The following is a 15,484-nucleotide window of genomic DNA, read 5'->3' as shown; positions in this document are numbered from 1 at the left end:
GTTTGCAAACTATAAAATTATAACCTTACTTCAAATTTAAGGCTTTAAAACTGTGAGCTTTTTTTTTTCACCTTTGCAAAAAAAGTGGAAAACATTTTATAAAAAAATATATGAAAAACAAATTGTGTTTTAAGTTTCCGATTCATTGCACATGCATTGCTTTGTTTTAGATTCTTGGTACAATAAGCCAGAAGCATTAAATGAAAAAGCAGTTCAGATTATTAATAGAGTACAGGACAAGTTAACAGGTAGATTATATGTATTCATTCTTTTATTAGTCTGGCATTTGCAGGAATATTTTGATTAAATATCTACTGTGCCATATCTATTTGCAGGTCGAGATTTTGATCCTGGCAGGATTTTAGAAATTGATGAACAAGTCGATTTACTCATTCGACAAGCTACCTCACATGAAAATTTGTGCCAAAGCTATATTGGATGGTAAGAAATTCAATTTCTTTTTAAATTAAAAAATTATTGTTATATTTGATTTTCTAAATTCATTTTAATTTTGAGAACATTTTTAGCTACTTGTTATAAGTGTAAAAAGTTGAAAATTTTAACTCAAAATTTTTTACAGTTTTTCAAGTAATCTAATAATCTTACTCTCATAATTGCTTTTAATTATCTTAAAGTTTTGGAAAACTTGTGCAACTTTAAAAGTAAAACTGTTTAATTAAATAAAAATATGCATTTCTATGCTAACATTATAACTTGATAGTTCATTTCAAATTCCTCCTTATGAAGAAGAAAAAAATGCTAAATGTAAATTTATATTATCAAATGGCGAAGCAGTACGCTGGAATTCTCAAAACTTTTTTCACTTGCACAAGTATCGGAAAGTCAGTTTTATTAGCAGTTAATTAAATAATGTTCAAAAGCATTATTTAATTATTGTACCAAAATTGATTGATGAAATTCGATTTTTGTTTAACATAATTAATAATTGATTTTAAATTATAAAATTATGTGTGACAATAATAGAGAAAAAAATTCCCAAAACTACTAAATAGAAATCATAATTGGAATTTAGGATTTAAAACTGTCTCTTTGGTTTTATGTTTTAGCTCTGACTTTTTGATCTTTTCAAAGTTTTTGATCTTCTCAAAGAATCATTTAATTAAATAGATTTTTTTGTTCAGTGTTTGTTTATGAAAAAAAAAAATGTTTACAAAATAATGAATTTCAACAAAAATTTGAAGGATTAAGTAAAATATATTCTTGTTCAGAATAGGAAAAAAACTGGTGCAGCACAAAGATATAAATATTTATTATTGCATAAATATTTATGCAATAACCAAAAGATGATTATGGTGTTTCTTACAAACACCATAATCATCTTTTTCAAAACTGCTGTAAAGGCTGTTGCTTTTAAAATTTGTATCTTAGTACAATTTGATTAAGATTCATTTAAAAAGTTGATAACAAATATTTATACACTATTTTCTATTCTTTTGTTCAATTCATCACACTGTAGCAGTAATTTTAATTATATTCTTTTAATTACTGCAGCAAGTAATTTATATATATTCTTTTTGTATAATTCATCATTCTGTAGCAGTTTTTTTTTTCTTTTTTCAAATTATTTTGAAATACATAACTTATAAAAAAAATCGTTTTTAACCATAAAACCAATTGATTGCATACAGTTTTTGGAAAATATTACATTTTACTTCTTTTTTGCATGTTGTTACAAAAAAATAAAATTAGTCAAACTATTAAAAGTTACTTAGTAATTATAATTGAATTTTTATTTTTTACTCTGTTCTATTGTATCATATAGTTGCTGATCCAATAATGTATTGTAAAATTTTTATCTAGATCTTCAAAGCTTTTATCCTAATATTTCTGAAGTGTTCTGTGTCATGTGATTTTATTATTAATTACTTATATTAACTTGCTTAGAAATTTTCAAATTCTCTTATAAAATTCCTTTTTTTTATACAAATTAAGAGATTAGAAATAAGCTATTATTTATAACATAATGTGTATTTACTAGAACATTTAGATTACTGTGCTTCAATTAATTAAAAATGCTCTAGTAGTAAATAATATGCTTCTTCAATGTAGTTCAGAAAATATAAATTAATTTATTTTAGATGCTTATTACAACATATTTTTATGTTATGTTACAAATTTGTCTTAAAATAAACTTTGCTATACTTGTATCTTTAGGTGCCCATTTTGGTGAAATCTCAAAAGTCAATCCTAGCCATGAAAATTGTACATAGTACTTCTAATTTGCATCCTCTACTGTGATAATACTATTAGAGTGGTGACTTATATGTAAATAATGCTATAAAAAATAAATAATACTTTGTTACTTTATAAAAATATTTGTTTTTATTCAAGTCTGTATATAAAATATACTTCAAATGGCAGAAATCATTAATAAATAAACTTGCTAATGGTTATAACTTTTTCTTAAAGATTCTGGTACAAATGCAAATGGCAGAAGATCCCCAACAGTACATTTAGTGTATGTACCATCTGATTTGGTCAAATAAACATCCCAATCTGTGCCAAACTGAAACAAAATTAAACAAACTTAATATATTTTAACCAGAAAACAATAAAAAGATAGGTATATTTTAAGCAGAAAATTTTAGAGTTTAGTTTAACATTTACAGCTTTAATAATTAATGAATATTCATAAAATTAAAAAATTTTCTAAACATGGAAACATACTTAAGGTAATCTCCTTAAATTTAACAAAAATCATATATGTTGCAGAAATAAAAATAAAAAAAATCTAAACTTGAAAACTGAAACCTTATAAAAATTATGTATGCAGAATTCTTTCCTTAAAATAGTGTTTAATAAGAACTAAAATAGCTTTGTTTAATAAGAGTTCATAGCATTCATAAAATACATGATTTTAGGAAAAAATGAATATTTTAATGGGGAAAAAATTAGCTAATTTACAATCAATTAAGTAAAAGAAAATATTTCTGGATCACTAATAAACTGCTGGGTTAATTTAATATTTGAGTTTATTCTTTCACAGTACTGTTATAATTGAAATTATTTTTTTCTGAAAATTATAAGTCTTAGTTTTATGTTACCTTTTATAGAAAAATAAATAAATAAAGCATTAGGCAATGGTATCAGATTCTTTTTATCATTCTAATTGTATTATGATAAAAAGAAATCAAATAACATGTATTTATTTTGATTAAAGAAATAGTAAATATGAAATAAATGGAGAAAAAAAAACTAAAATTTACACTTAATGCTTTACATGAAAAAGAAAAAAAATTGTACTAGTCAATTAATGATAATGCATAAACTATGCATTAATTACAACAATGCAGAGCATTTTTTGTAATAACAATCCAGTATTTCAGATAAAGGTAGTAGCAAGGGAAAATTACTTTGGTTTATTACATAGTGGTATATTATTAAAATTTAAAAATGAAATTATTTTATATTTTAATAACACACTGCTGTGTGAGAAACAAATTAATTGTTTTAACACTATAAAGATCCCAATTATTGCTTGGTTTATTTAAGAAAATATTATAGAGATTTAGAAGATAGTTAATTATGCAGTGGAATTAATTCCTTCTATGATTTACCTCCACCAGAACTTGCCTGCATGCTCCACAAGGTCCAATGTATTCATCACTCTTAGAGCTGAAAAAACAGTAAATTATGTCAAAAAGATAACATTCGAAAATTTATTGCTGTATAAATTATGTCACAATGGAGATATAAAAATATTGCATAATCAAAAGCTTTTTTTATTGTTCTGGTGATGTTCCTCGACATCAATAAATAACTAGTCTCAAGTGCTTTTGCATCATCTAGACATTTTTAATTGTAGCTTACAACCTTTAAATCAACATTAAAATTCAAGACTCAAAGAAATTTTATGTTTAAAGCCTTGTGAGAAAGTATATTAAATAGTATCTGTATATTAAAATCTGTCTAACTATGTTAAGAAAAAAATATATATAATGTAAATCCATTCAATTAGAAAAATAACAATTCATTTGCTGAAAGAAGTACACAATTTTTTTTACTATTAAGTTAGTAATCCTTGAAGTAGATTAATTTATACATATTTCAGTGAAAATATAATTATTAGAAAATAATCAACTCATTCAATGCAAAAAGGAAAGAACTTATTCACTGTTTTCACACATCAAGTATTTCATTTGAAAATTATATAAATTACGTATGGAAAAATTATCTTCATAACTAATATGATATCTTAGTAATACAGCAAAAAAGATTTTACTAAATATGTTGGCTTAAAAATAGTAATTTTACAGTATTCCGACAAAATGGGGAAAAAATAATTACACAAACGGTTCTGACAGTTCACGTCATATATCTTTACTTTTAAAACGACTAACTGTTCAGCAATAATAGTTGAATAATGCATTTATCAAAAATTATTTACTATGCATTTTCTAAGTTTTTGATAAATCGGAAAAATGCTTTTGTACAAATCAATGTTAACTATTTCTGTACCAACATAACAATTCTCATTTTTAGTAGTAAATAAAATGTTTTATATTAGTTGAATATGAATAAAAAAAATAGCACCAATTGTAATTAGAAATATGCTTATAGCATAGCTAAAAAAAACTCTGTAACTAAAAAATTTTATTATCAATGAAGGGAAATAGAATTCAAAAACTATATTGCACTAACAATTGCAAATGGACTTAAATATAAGTTAATTCTATTATGTACATTATATTTTCAAATAGTAAAGATCTTAAATCTATTTTATACAGTTGTTCTTGGGTAGTAAAAAAATAAATATTTTTAAAATTGTAATTTAAAATAAAAGGCTTTGGTATTCTGTGCAATTCTGTTGTCCTTCTATTTTTTTCCCTGACTATGTAAAGTGTACTTTTCTGCTGAAAATGACACACCCTATGAGAAGAGTCACAACTTCATTTTTGTGTCCAATCTACGGTTTTTGACAATGTTGATGCACTATAGCAGGTAAGCATAGTATAGTGGTTAATTTTTACCAGATCAAAGCAATTCTGTGGTGCTTTTTCTTTTTACGACCATGTAAATTGTACTTTTTTTGCACCCCATGAGCCGTGACTTTATTTTTGCATCGAGTCTATGGTTTTTGACGTATTTGATGCACTATAGCGGGTAAGCGGAGTCACTGATATATATTTGTCTCATCTTCACCTATTATTTAAGCGCATTATTCATGCAATTTTTTAAAAGCGGAGTGAAAAGTTTACTTCATGGAGATCTTTTTGGAGCTTACAAGTTTAATTGTGAGTAGTGACTAAGCCTTAAATATTGCATAAATAAGTTTTAGCAATAAACAATTTTATGCTATATTTAAATTAATACTGTAACTTACAAAGTCAATTGAACTAAACTAACCTTCCAAACATAAGGTTCTAGGCAAAACAGATAGGAACTTTGTTTGTCACACACTAGTTTCTCATTGAATAATACGAGTAGTTTTCATTATTGCATTTAGAAAGTTAGATTTTTACTACAACATATTATTCACATTCGAAGAACCAATTATATAAAAATATGTGGAAAATGTAACTTGAACGAAAAATAAATTGGAAACTAAATATATAAATGGCAAATATATATGTGTATGTGAGTGATAATTAATTAATTTGGTAGGTTTAAAACAAAATGCTCAATTTTAAAATGATGGGTGTTTTTTTTAATTTGTGAACATCTCCGCATACTTATACATAAAACCTTCACCTAAAAATTCAATACGATGTGCGAAGAAAAATTACCCACTACTATTATCTTTGCATTCATTATTACATTAATCTCTGTATACATTAAAACTTCACCTTAAAATTCGATACTATGTGCAAAGAAAAGTTACCCGCATACTATTACTATTGCTTTAAACTTTTGGCAACCATCAGTGACAGCTTTGGCTATAGCAGATCTTTCAGCACATATTGTCAAACCATAAGATGCATTTTCAATGTTAACACCTAGAAGAATTCATTTTATTAGCTGCAAAATTATATTTATCAATAAAAAAAACAGTAAAGAAAAAGGATTTATAAATATTACTTGTAATTACTTAATAAAATTTATATCAAGAGTTTTTTATGGAATGTTTTAAAAAATTGAAAAACCTAATGCTTATCCATAATAGTTTGAAGCTTATTTATCTCATTTTCTTTAAAATATTTATAAACCTCTGAAGCTAATGTTAGGTCTCAACTTAAACAAAATCCTGGCAATGCCACAGCACATAAAAAGATGCTAAATCTTCATATATATAGCTTCTTCATACAAAATTATCAGTAAATATTTTAAATCAGAAATAGATAATAGACTATAATATATTTGGATCTCATTAAAATCATTTTTTAAAAAGATAAAGTTATCTCCTTGTAATTCAAAGGATACAATTACTAAAATTAACAAACACAATTTCCTATCTTTGAAAACTACTCTATGATAAGGTTTTTTTTATTATTTCGAAGCCTTTGAATGATTTATAAATTTTTTCTAATACCTACTATACAAAATAATGGTGAAAATCTGATTCAACTGGAAAATATATATAATATATGAAATATTCGAGAACACTACCAAGAACACTCGTATAAATGTAAAAAGTAATTAATTTTTCAATGTAATTTAATTAATTTTAAGTTCAAATTAATTAATGGTTTAATTAAATTAATTACATTTATTTAATTATTTCGTTCATACGAGTTTTTAACTAACATGAAAAAAAATGAAATAGTACTGGTGAATAAATTTCCTACAAAAATTCAAATAAAAGTAATCGTACAGTAAGTTACCTGTAAATACTCGATCATCTTCACTTAAAATCGCAGCAGAAACAGAAAATTTGCTATAAGGACAATAGGAATTTGATAAATTTGATTGGCATATTTCAAAGAGATTTTTATATTCGTCTTCTGAAAGTGATTTTGAACTCATTTTGTTTCCTTTGAGAAAACTAGAGAAGAAAATTGTTAGAAATGATGGCGGAGAATATTACAGATGACGATTGTAAAACAAAAATCCTGTTTGAAATTCGAAACTTTTCTTTTTTTGCTTATGCAAGGACTTATCCGACGAGTTTTCTATGAAAACTACTTAGTTGCTTATAGCTTAGTACAAAAGTATAAAATAAAGGAAAGTTATTTTTAAAAAATGTTCACTGCAACTGTAACAAAGTGTATTCCTTAACTGTAACTTCAATTCCAATTCGCCGTATTTATGAAAACAAACGTTTTAAGTAGGTGAAGTTAATATAGTTTTTAAATTGTATCGATCTTTAAAAATGTCTATCTCATCGGATGTTATAGATATTGACGAAGGTGGTGAAGAGTTCCCAGTTGATGTTGAAGGAGATCGTAAGTAGTCCTTTTTTTCTTTCGTTTTAAAAATTACGACATATTCTTAAGCCAGTTATGGGGACATTTTCCTACTAGTATTGTTTTAATTTTTCAATAATATTAAATTCAGTTCAATCATTTAGTTGCAATGGATATCTGTAAGGTAAAACATAATTTTTCATGCAATAAAATAATATTTACATGTGATGTATAGGTTATGTTATTTTCTTCTTGTGCAACAAACATTGTCCTTTTAAAGAAACAGCTGAATAACTCTTTTTTTTCCTTTTTTTTTTCTGTGGCTTACGTTGTTTAATGAAAATATCAAAATAAGTACGTACGAGTACTGTGATTTGCTTACGGGTTTCCTCAAATTTATGAATTAGGTAAAGCGCACTTATTTCTTAAATTAATTAATTGTTAAAGTTAGGAATTATAATAACACTAATGTAAGTATCCTTAAGCATGAATGTTAAAGAAAGATAAGGGCAAGGTTACCTTTTAAGATGGAATACCTAAAGCCATCAATTTGAATTCATGTTAAAAATATAAGAATAAGTAAAGTGAGTCGTGGTTGTACGGAGTTATGACTTTTTCAAGCGTTTTGGATCATAGGTGACTGGTTTCAACATATGTGCTGGTTTAACTAAACGAAGCGAACTGAGTTTTGTTATTATTAACAAAATACAAATCTTAGGTTTTTGTTTTAGTTATTTACTGAATGCATGTAATTTATTTATACCAATTGAATAATGGCAAATTTTTCTTTAAAAATCTTTTTAAATTTGAGTTATTGCTACAGTGAGACTGTTTATGAATGCGATATGTCTCAAAAAATTCTATAAAAATGATACAGACCATGTTCTCACATAGTTTTTACTAAAAGTAGGTCCCTATTTAAAATATGAATTTTCATTCTCAATCAACCTCTTTACCCATTTATTAATATTCTCATTCATAATATTATTTATTTTATTGATCGATGAAACAGACAATTTAAAATCAAGATATTTTATTTGAACTATTGAAGCTTTTAATTAGGATTGATTAAACACATGCACCAAGGAAAAGACTCAGAATTATTCTTATTATCTCCTTCAATTATTAATTATGAAAGAAAAGAATTTTTTATGTGTATTTAGAGTGTTATAGTTTTGCTCACATAAATCGGCAGACACATTATTTTTTCCCTCGTTAAAGAATCATGCCTCAAATTATTTTTTGCATCTCAACATTTTTGCTATATTTGACCAAATAAGCAGAATCACTGATTTTTTATAATAAAACTGTAAAGCCCACAACATTAGGATTAATACAGCCACTGCTGCAGGTTAATTTTTGTTTTGTTACAAAAATAAAATAAACTTTTACAAAAGGAAATATTCTTCTTTATTGCAACATGGTCATATTATTTGTTACTAAAATTGCTGTTTAAACTTTGTTCCAATCCTGTCATCCATTGCCATTTTCTTTTTCAGCAATAAACGAATGTACAACTATCAGCCAAAGTGAAAGATGAATAACAAGAACTTTGCATCTGCAGTGTTCATTTTAGACCTTAAAAGGGCAGGGTGTTAGAAGCTAAAAAGGGCACTATTTCCCCCTAAGAAAGGGCATTGTTCGTAAATATTTGTATTATTTTTCAGACACCTAAAATATACAAAGTTTTTAATTTTATCATTAAAAAAAATCTTAGCTTTTTTTAAAGATAATTTTAACTAATTCCTCAGATTCAAATTTTGGAAATGTTGCTCGTCATAATATTAACTTTTAAACATATCTGAATTTTTAAAATTTATGTCAAAATTAATTGAAAAATGATAAATAATTGTAATAATTGCCTAAAAAGCAATTTAGAAAAATGATGTGGACTTATTAAAAATTATTGAAATTTATTGTTGCGAATCAAACATTTGAAAAAGTTAGTATTAAAATATGAAATTCCTTAGCTATGACGTCATATAAATTACATCAGAATTGAAAAAATTGTGAGGGAATAGTCAAGAAATGACAACAACTGCCGGGAAAAAAAATCTGTAGACGATGTGGATTTACAGTAGAATCAATCTAAATTGAGAATGTCAAAAATTGACTCCTTAAATATATGTTTTGAATAATGTTATATAGTTATATTTCTGTGTGTTAAATTTTGTAATTTTTATTCTTGGCAGAAAGTGTTCAAAAATTAAAAGAAAAAGTGAAGAAACGAAAAGGCAGAGGATTTGGTGGTGGTAAGTCATTTTGATTTTTGTTGAAAGAATTCAAAATAAATATCATAACTCTGTGGTTAAGAATGAATGTAGTTTTTTTTATGTATCTTATATAATTAGTTTTTATATATGATATGAGTTAGTTTTTTTCTTTCTTTTTATTTTCTCCATGGAAATCAAAAACTTTTTACATGTTTTTTTTTGGTTTAAACCAATGTGATTTATACCTATAAAAATAGAAAAAAATAATAAATTTTCCCATAAAAATCTTTTAAATATTAGTTTTTCATTGCTAAAAGTTAGACGGTAATTTTTGCAAGAACATAATTATAAAGTAATTAACATGAATAAATTTTATGTCAAGTTGCATTGCCCCTAATAATTCTTTTAAATAATATAGATCATCATCATTCCTATGTTCAGATAAATTTTTAAAATTATCAACAAAAAAAAAAAAAATGCAATTAAAAAAACAATTAAGTTCCAAAGTTTGTATGTTTTCTTATCTATTTTTTGGTGAAAGAGGCATCAAGACAACATTTCAGTAAATATTTTTTTATTAACACTGTTATTTCTCACTAATTTTATTTTTCTGCTATTGTTAAGGGTTTTGAAGACATCTATAAACGCTAGTATTTGAATTGGAATAAACACTTTCTGTTGAGAAATTTTTTTTAACTATTCTAGTTTCTCAACTTGAAATGGTTATTGGCAACTACAAATTTTTGAAACTGTTTAATTATTCAATTTCAGATTATTCATATGCTATGATGTATTAAAGTTGCAAGTTCTGTAAATAGAATGAAGTGAAATCAAATTTCTTAAATAACTAACATTCAACTAGATGGTTTGTCAATTGATTTGTCAAATGGTGCATGTACACATCATTTTGCTTCTTAAATAAAATATTTTTAATTCATTAAACTTTTTATGTTTAAATGAATGTAATTTAAACATATTTCAATTAAAAATACCATATATTATAAAATTTCTATCCATAGCTTGTGCTTTGTTAGTTGTGCTTTTTATATGTAGCAAGCATACATTCATTATGCTTGCTACAATCAAAAGCATAAATGGGAATGGAGTACTTTTCTGCATTTCATATTTTATTTTTAGAATGTTTTCTGTTATCAGCTTAAACTAACTATTGTTGCCTGTGTGCGCTATAATTTTATTGATTCTAATATTTTCAAAATACAATGCCTATATAAAAGTGCATAATTAAAATATATTGACAATATTTAAAATTCATGAAAAATTTTATCTTAGTATATTATTTAATGCTGCAATATTGATATGCTATAATGCAGCATTGTGTTAAGAAAATGACAAAAATCATAAGTAGTAAAATATACCTTTACTTTTATTCTAATATTTTCAAATTTGTTTGATTTGAAAATATATTACCTTAAATTTTCCATTCTCTCCTTAAAGTTTGTATTAATTGTAAAAACAGCATGATAATTTTAATAATTAAATATGATTGTAACTGTTTGTTGTAAACTGAATGCAGTTAATTAATGGTGTTAAATTCTAAAGTATGAGACTTTCATCTATACTGACAAACAAAGGGGTTACTCATTATTTACAAATGGAAGGAAATTAAGTTATGTTTAGGGTAAACTTCCATGTTTGTGGAAGGAAAGTGGTTATTTTTTAATTGTATATTATTGATAATATTAATATTATTATATTAATTATCATGATTATACCATACAATAGAATACTTTTAATTTAGAGCTCAAATTATTATTTTGCCTTTTCTTTTAAGTAAGCCAAAAAATCCTGGTTTAAACTCAAAAAGAGAACTTTTTTTCAAACTCTTTGTTTTTATGTACTTGTGTTAGGATTGTATTTTTATGATTTAAAACATGTTTTGTTATTTGCAAAGTTATTAAAATAGAAATGTTGTTTTATAGATGGCACTGCCAGAGAAGAATTGCAAGACTATGAGGCAATGGATCATGATGGAACAGATGAACCGGGACCTCAAAGATGTAATTTATTTTATTCATTTAACTATATTGAAGATTTCATTTTCATTACATATGATATGAATTTTAATTATTAATTCCTCATTTGCTATTGGACATATGCTATGGGACTTTACTTTCATTGTGGCTGTTAAGTTTTTTTATATATATCCACTGTTTAACTTGAATACCCATTTTTCAGCAATCAAAACTAGTTTAACTTCATATTAGACAAAACTATGGTACATAGCGTTTTTAAAAAGTGCTTATTTTCATTGAGTGCTTTTAAAAAGTGCTTAAATTTTCCCTTTTTGAAAATGAAATTTCTTTTTTTACCATGTCAATTTTTGCTGCGTATTATGCAATAGTGTGCTTTTTGCATTGTTCTATTCAACATTTTCACAACTCATTCAACCACAATCTATTTTGCCGTGCTGTCGGTCCATAGCGTATGAAACCGCCAATCACATTACATGTTTGTCGAAATATTTGCGAGTCCGCGTGTACGTCTGCTGAGCTAGGTTTGGTGAGATTATTGCACCCTCATGTGCAACTCTGCATTTTGCAAAGCATTCTCTATTTCATGCTTCATTTTCCACCCTCTGATATTGAACCGAAAAATCTCTTGATTATTTTATAACAGCTAATATAATCAAGAAGAGAGTTCTTTGTCGGAAACTAGTTATTTTATCATGTTCATGTATAGTCTTTGAATATTATTTTGTATTTTATTAATGTATATAGTGTTTAAAAATATTTTTTGAGCACTTATAAAGTACTCAAAGTTGCTTATTTTCTGTTGAAATATTTGGCTACGCATATATTTCATTATATTCATATATTTCTACGCATATATATCTGAATATATTTCAAACCATTAGTTAGTCTCCATCTTTAAAACCAATACAATCCTGAGTGTTCAACAATTTATTATTTGTAGTGAATGCCAGCCTTGTTTTCTCTACTTATATGTATGTAATCATGTCAAAATAAGTAGATTTTCTTTTCGTTTCCTTTAGCAATAGAAGGTTGGATTTTGTTTATTACTGGAGTCCATGAAGAGGCTCAAGAGGATGATGTTTACGACAAGTTCTCAGAACACGGTGAAATTAAGAATCTACACCTCAATCTTGATAGAAGAACTGGATTCCTAAAAGTATACATCTTTTAAATACAAGTCTTATTTTATTTAAAAATAATCTCTCTTTTTATTCTTATATTACACTAAATAGAAGATTTTAGCTCTGTTAAGTTTAACCTTTTAAGTATTGATACGTTTTATGTTATTAAATTGAAAACAAGCAAAAAGAGATTTTGAATTTCTCTTTTTGACTTACATGATTCTGCATGATGTATCAAAACTTTACTCATAACCTAAAAAATGTCGCTAGTAAAATCTCCACTATTTTATTTCTCCAATGTTAGCAGGTATGCTTTATATATTGTAAAGATGTGTTATGTTACCAAGAAATGTCCTACAATTTGGAAATTATCCTGAAAATCAGGGAACTTTACATCTTTGAGCTCAAACTCCTGAAAAGCCGGAAAGGTAGATTTTGTGGACCCTAAGCATGCAATATTAGCGTCAATATTTCCCGCTGAACGCATTCCTTGAGCAGAATTACTGTTATCCTCATTTGGCATGCAGAGTCAGTCAAACTGCTTTGTATTATGACTTAGAAAACTTTTAACCAAAAAAAGATTGTTGGTTGCTAGAATCCAGATCAGAATAATAGATGGACTTACAATCATCTATTCCTGTTATTGATTAAAAAATTTATTGAGTTCTTATTATTTTGCTATTTGCTCACAGATTGCGGAAATATAGCAACAATTATAGTTTCCTGTGTTGGCTTGCTGAAGAAAAAAAAAAAAATTCTTCTTCTCTCATTTATACATATTTATTGTTTTTAATGCCCTTTCTTCCTACCTTTATTCTTCTATTTGAGCGAGAAACCTGTTAGAAGTTTCTTAACAGTTTGCATTGAGTTGTTATGTTTGAAATTGTTTGTCAACTAATAAAGGGTTGCAACAATGTTATTTATTTTTTTTTATTTCAGGGTTATGCCCTTGTAGAATATGAAACATACAAGGAGGCTCAAGCAGCTTTAGATAATTTAAATGGCTCAGATTTGCTTGGTCAGCAGATACATGTGAATTGGGCATTCGTCAAGGGAGCTCTAAAAAAGTAATTTTATATTTGTACTATCAACAAATTATTTTTTTGTTTATTTTGTGTGTTTTGCAGAAAATAGTTGGTAATCTGAACTAAATCATCTCATTACAATTTATTGTTATTACAATTCAGATTTAAGTCTGTATATTGGGTTTCGGATAATCTGGCACTGTATTTTATAATTGCAAGAAAGTTAGAATGATTTTTCCCTAAAACCTGAAACCCATGTTAGATTTAGTCATAAAATAATTTTATGTGTCTTACTTGTAAAACCGTCTGAATTAATCAGGTGTTAAATAAAGAAAAAAAAGCCTGATCTAGTTATTTATTTTAATTTCTATTACCATGTTCTATTTGTCGTTGCATAATGATAATACTTCTAAATTGTATATAGTAAAGCAAAAACTTAATGTGAATAAAGCACAAATGAAAATATATAAATTGGCATAATATAGTTTTAGTTCTATAAGCAAGATTGATTGAATTGGTTTAAATACATCATTTAATTCTATTTTCTTATTTTTTAGAAAAAGAAGTAGTCGGAGGCATAGGTATTAATGCTGTGATGAGTCTAGATATGTTTATTTGTTAAGACGGAGAAAGTGTAAGACCTGTACTGTATACAATCATTGTCACATTAAACTGTTTGTGTAACGACAAATTTATTATTACAATATTTGTTTTGTCATTTTCATATCATTTGAATAAAAACTAAATTTTAAAGAGTGATTTTTTTAAGTAATTGGTAACACGTGTAGAATTTTTAAATGTTTGATGTGTGGGATTTTGTGTTGTTATGAAATATATTGTGTTTCTAGATTATTTCATTACAAATCATTCTCTTTGAATTTCGTATTTAAAGTGTTAGTTATGTTCATACATAAAAGTTTTTTAACATAAAAACATTATGCTAATAAAAGATAAATTGCTTATAAATAAAATAAGCTTCAATTTAAGAGAATTCTGTTTGTCAATTTTCTGTTTGTTTGTCTCTGTTGCTTCGCATTTGTTTCTCATCTCATGACTTTACACGATCAGTTTGAATCATTGCCGTGTAAAGAGGAGTATAACTTAAAATTTTACTCTAATTTGTTTAAATTTCAAGAAGATAAATGGAGAGCTTATTTCTTAGTGAGTCAAATAACAGTGAGCAAAAAAGCTTTTACGAAGCTCACTATAATTTTCCTAATAAATCATTTTAGTACTACTTTTATAACAATTCAATAGTTTTGTTACTTCCTGTTAAATATCTTTTCATATACATACGAATATCCTTCGCAAGTAGTCGAATAAGCGTCGCCCCATTACTGGTGACTCGGCCCGATCAGAAACTTTGCTCTCACCCGAATATGGGTACACAGCATGCAACACGCTAAAAGAAATTCGAACACTGGATGTATTTGAATAGTTAAATAGAAATCCTAGTTTTTATAAACATATTCAAAAAACCTGAAATATATTCAAGTTGCCATTTTAAATCTAAATGAAATACTCATTAAACAAATAAACTATAAAACAAATAAACTCGATAATTTGATTAAAACTGAATAATGTGTCTATTGATCACTGATCATGATATTTGAGGTGGGACTGAAAATGATTTCAAATAGTTACAAGGTTATTAACTTGGAGATAACATAGAGCAGAGCTTAAGGATTGAAAATTGCATAGCTAACCCTGGTTGGAATTTTCATTGTATGCTTCTAGGGGTCGATATGGTATTTTTGTTTGCCTAAACTATTGTAACTAAAAAAATTTTAGTAATTTTTTTTCAAAATCATCAAGTTTAAAAGCCAC

General features: G+C 26.1%; 3 protein-coding genes across 3 annotated transcripts in view; 2 read left to right on the top strand and 1 right to left on the bottom strand.

Annotated features, from left to right (window-relative positions):
- Positions 1-2,334, top strand: part of LOC107439010 (serine/threonine-protein kinase Tor) — a 100,623-nt gene extending 98,289 nt beyond the window's left edge. Inside the window, exons 56-58 of the mRNA XM_016051467.2 lie at positions 171-248; positions 336-441; positions 2,176-2,334. Coding sequence (XP_015906953.1) covers positions 171-248; positions 336-441; positions 2,176-2,191 — 200 coding nt within the window. The 3' untranslated portion in view covers positions 2,192-2,334. The remainder of the gene's footprint in view (positions 1-170; positions 249-335; positions 442-2,175) is intronic.
- On the bottom strand, positions 2,317-7,074 carry LOC107439156 (cytidine deaminase). The gene is made up of 4 exons (XM_016051645.3): positions 6,783-7,074; positions 5,843-5,957; positions 3,579-3,636; positions 2,317-2,527 (listed from the first exon to the last, which is right to left on the bottom strand). The coding sequence occupies exons 1-4, from the start codon at positions 6,922-6,924 to the stop codon at positions 2,405-2,407; spliced, it is 438 nt and encodes a 145-aa protein (XP_015907131.1). The 5' UTR covers positions 6,925-7,074; the 3' UTR covers positions 2,317-2,404.
- Positions 7,075-7,160: 86 nt separating this feature from the next.
- Positions 7,161-14,416, top strand: LOC107439146 (40S ribosomal protein S12 homolog tsunagi). Its single transcript, XM_016051639.3, has 6 exons — positions 7,161-7,343; positions 9,497-9,556; positions 11,458-11,535; positions 12,531-12,667; positions 13,572-13,699; positions 14,215-14,416. The coding sequence occupies exons 1-6, from the start codon at positions 7,271-7,273 to the stop codon at positions 14,243-14,245; spliced, it is 507 nt and encodes a 168-aa protein (XP_015907125.1). The 5' UTR covers positions 7,161-7,270; the 3' UTR covers positions 14,246-14,416.
- Positions 14,417-15,484: the final 1,068 nt, after the last annotated feature.

The sequence above is a fragment of the Parasteatoda tepidariorum genome, chromosome 10 (assembly GCF_043381705.1).
Source record: "Parasteatoda tepidariorum isolate YZ-2023 chromosome 10, CAS_Ptep_4.0, whole genome shotgun sequence".
In the NCBI taxonomy this organism is placed as follows: Eukaryota; Metazoa; Arthropoda; class Arachnida; order Araneae; family Theridiidae; genus Parasteatoda; species Parasteatoda tepidariorum.
This window is presented reverse-complemented; position numbering and strand designations above follow the sequence as displayed.

Excerpts from the sequence above, each read along its gene's own strand:
- LOC107439156 (XM_016051645.3), bottom strand. The coding sequence starts at position 6,924 with ATGAGTTCAAAATCACTTTCAGAAGACGAATATAAAAATCTCTTTGAA. Across the intron at positions 5,958-6,782 it reads AGATGATCGAGTATTTACAG|GTGTTAACATTGAAAATGCA; the intron begins GTAACTTACTGT and ends GAATTCTTCTAG. Across the intron at positions 3,637-5,842 it reads GCAATAGTAATAGTATGCGG|CTCTAAGAGTGATGAATACA; the intron begins GTAACTTTTCTT and ends CTGTTTTTTCAG.
- LOC107439146 (XM_016051639.3), top strand. The coding sequence starts at position 7,271 with ATGTCTATCTCATCGGATGTTATAGATATTGACGAAGGTGGTGAAGAG. Across the intron at positions 12,668-13,571 it reads GAAGAACTGGATTCCTAAAA|GGTTATGCCCTTGTAGAATA; the intron begins GTATACATCTTT and ends TTTTTATTTCAG. Across the intron at positions 13,700-14,214 it reads GTCAAGGGAGCTCTAAAAAA|AAAAAGAAGTAGTCGGAGGC; the intron begins GTAATTTTATAT and ends CTTATTTTTTAG.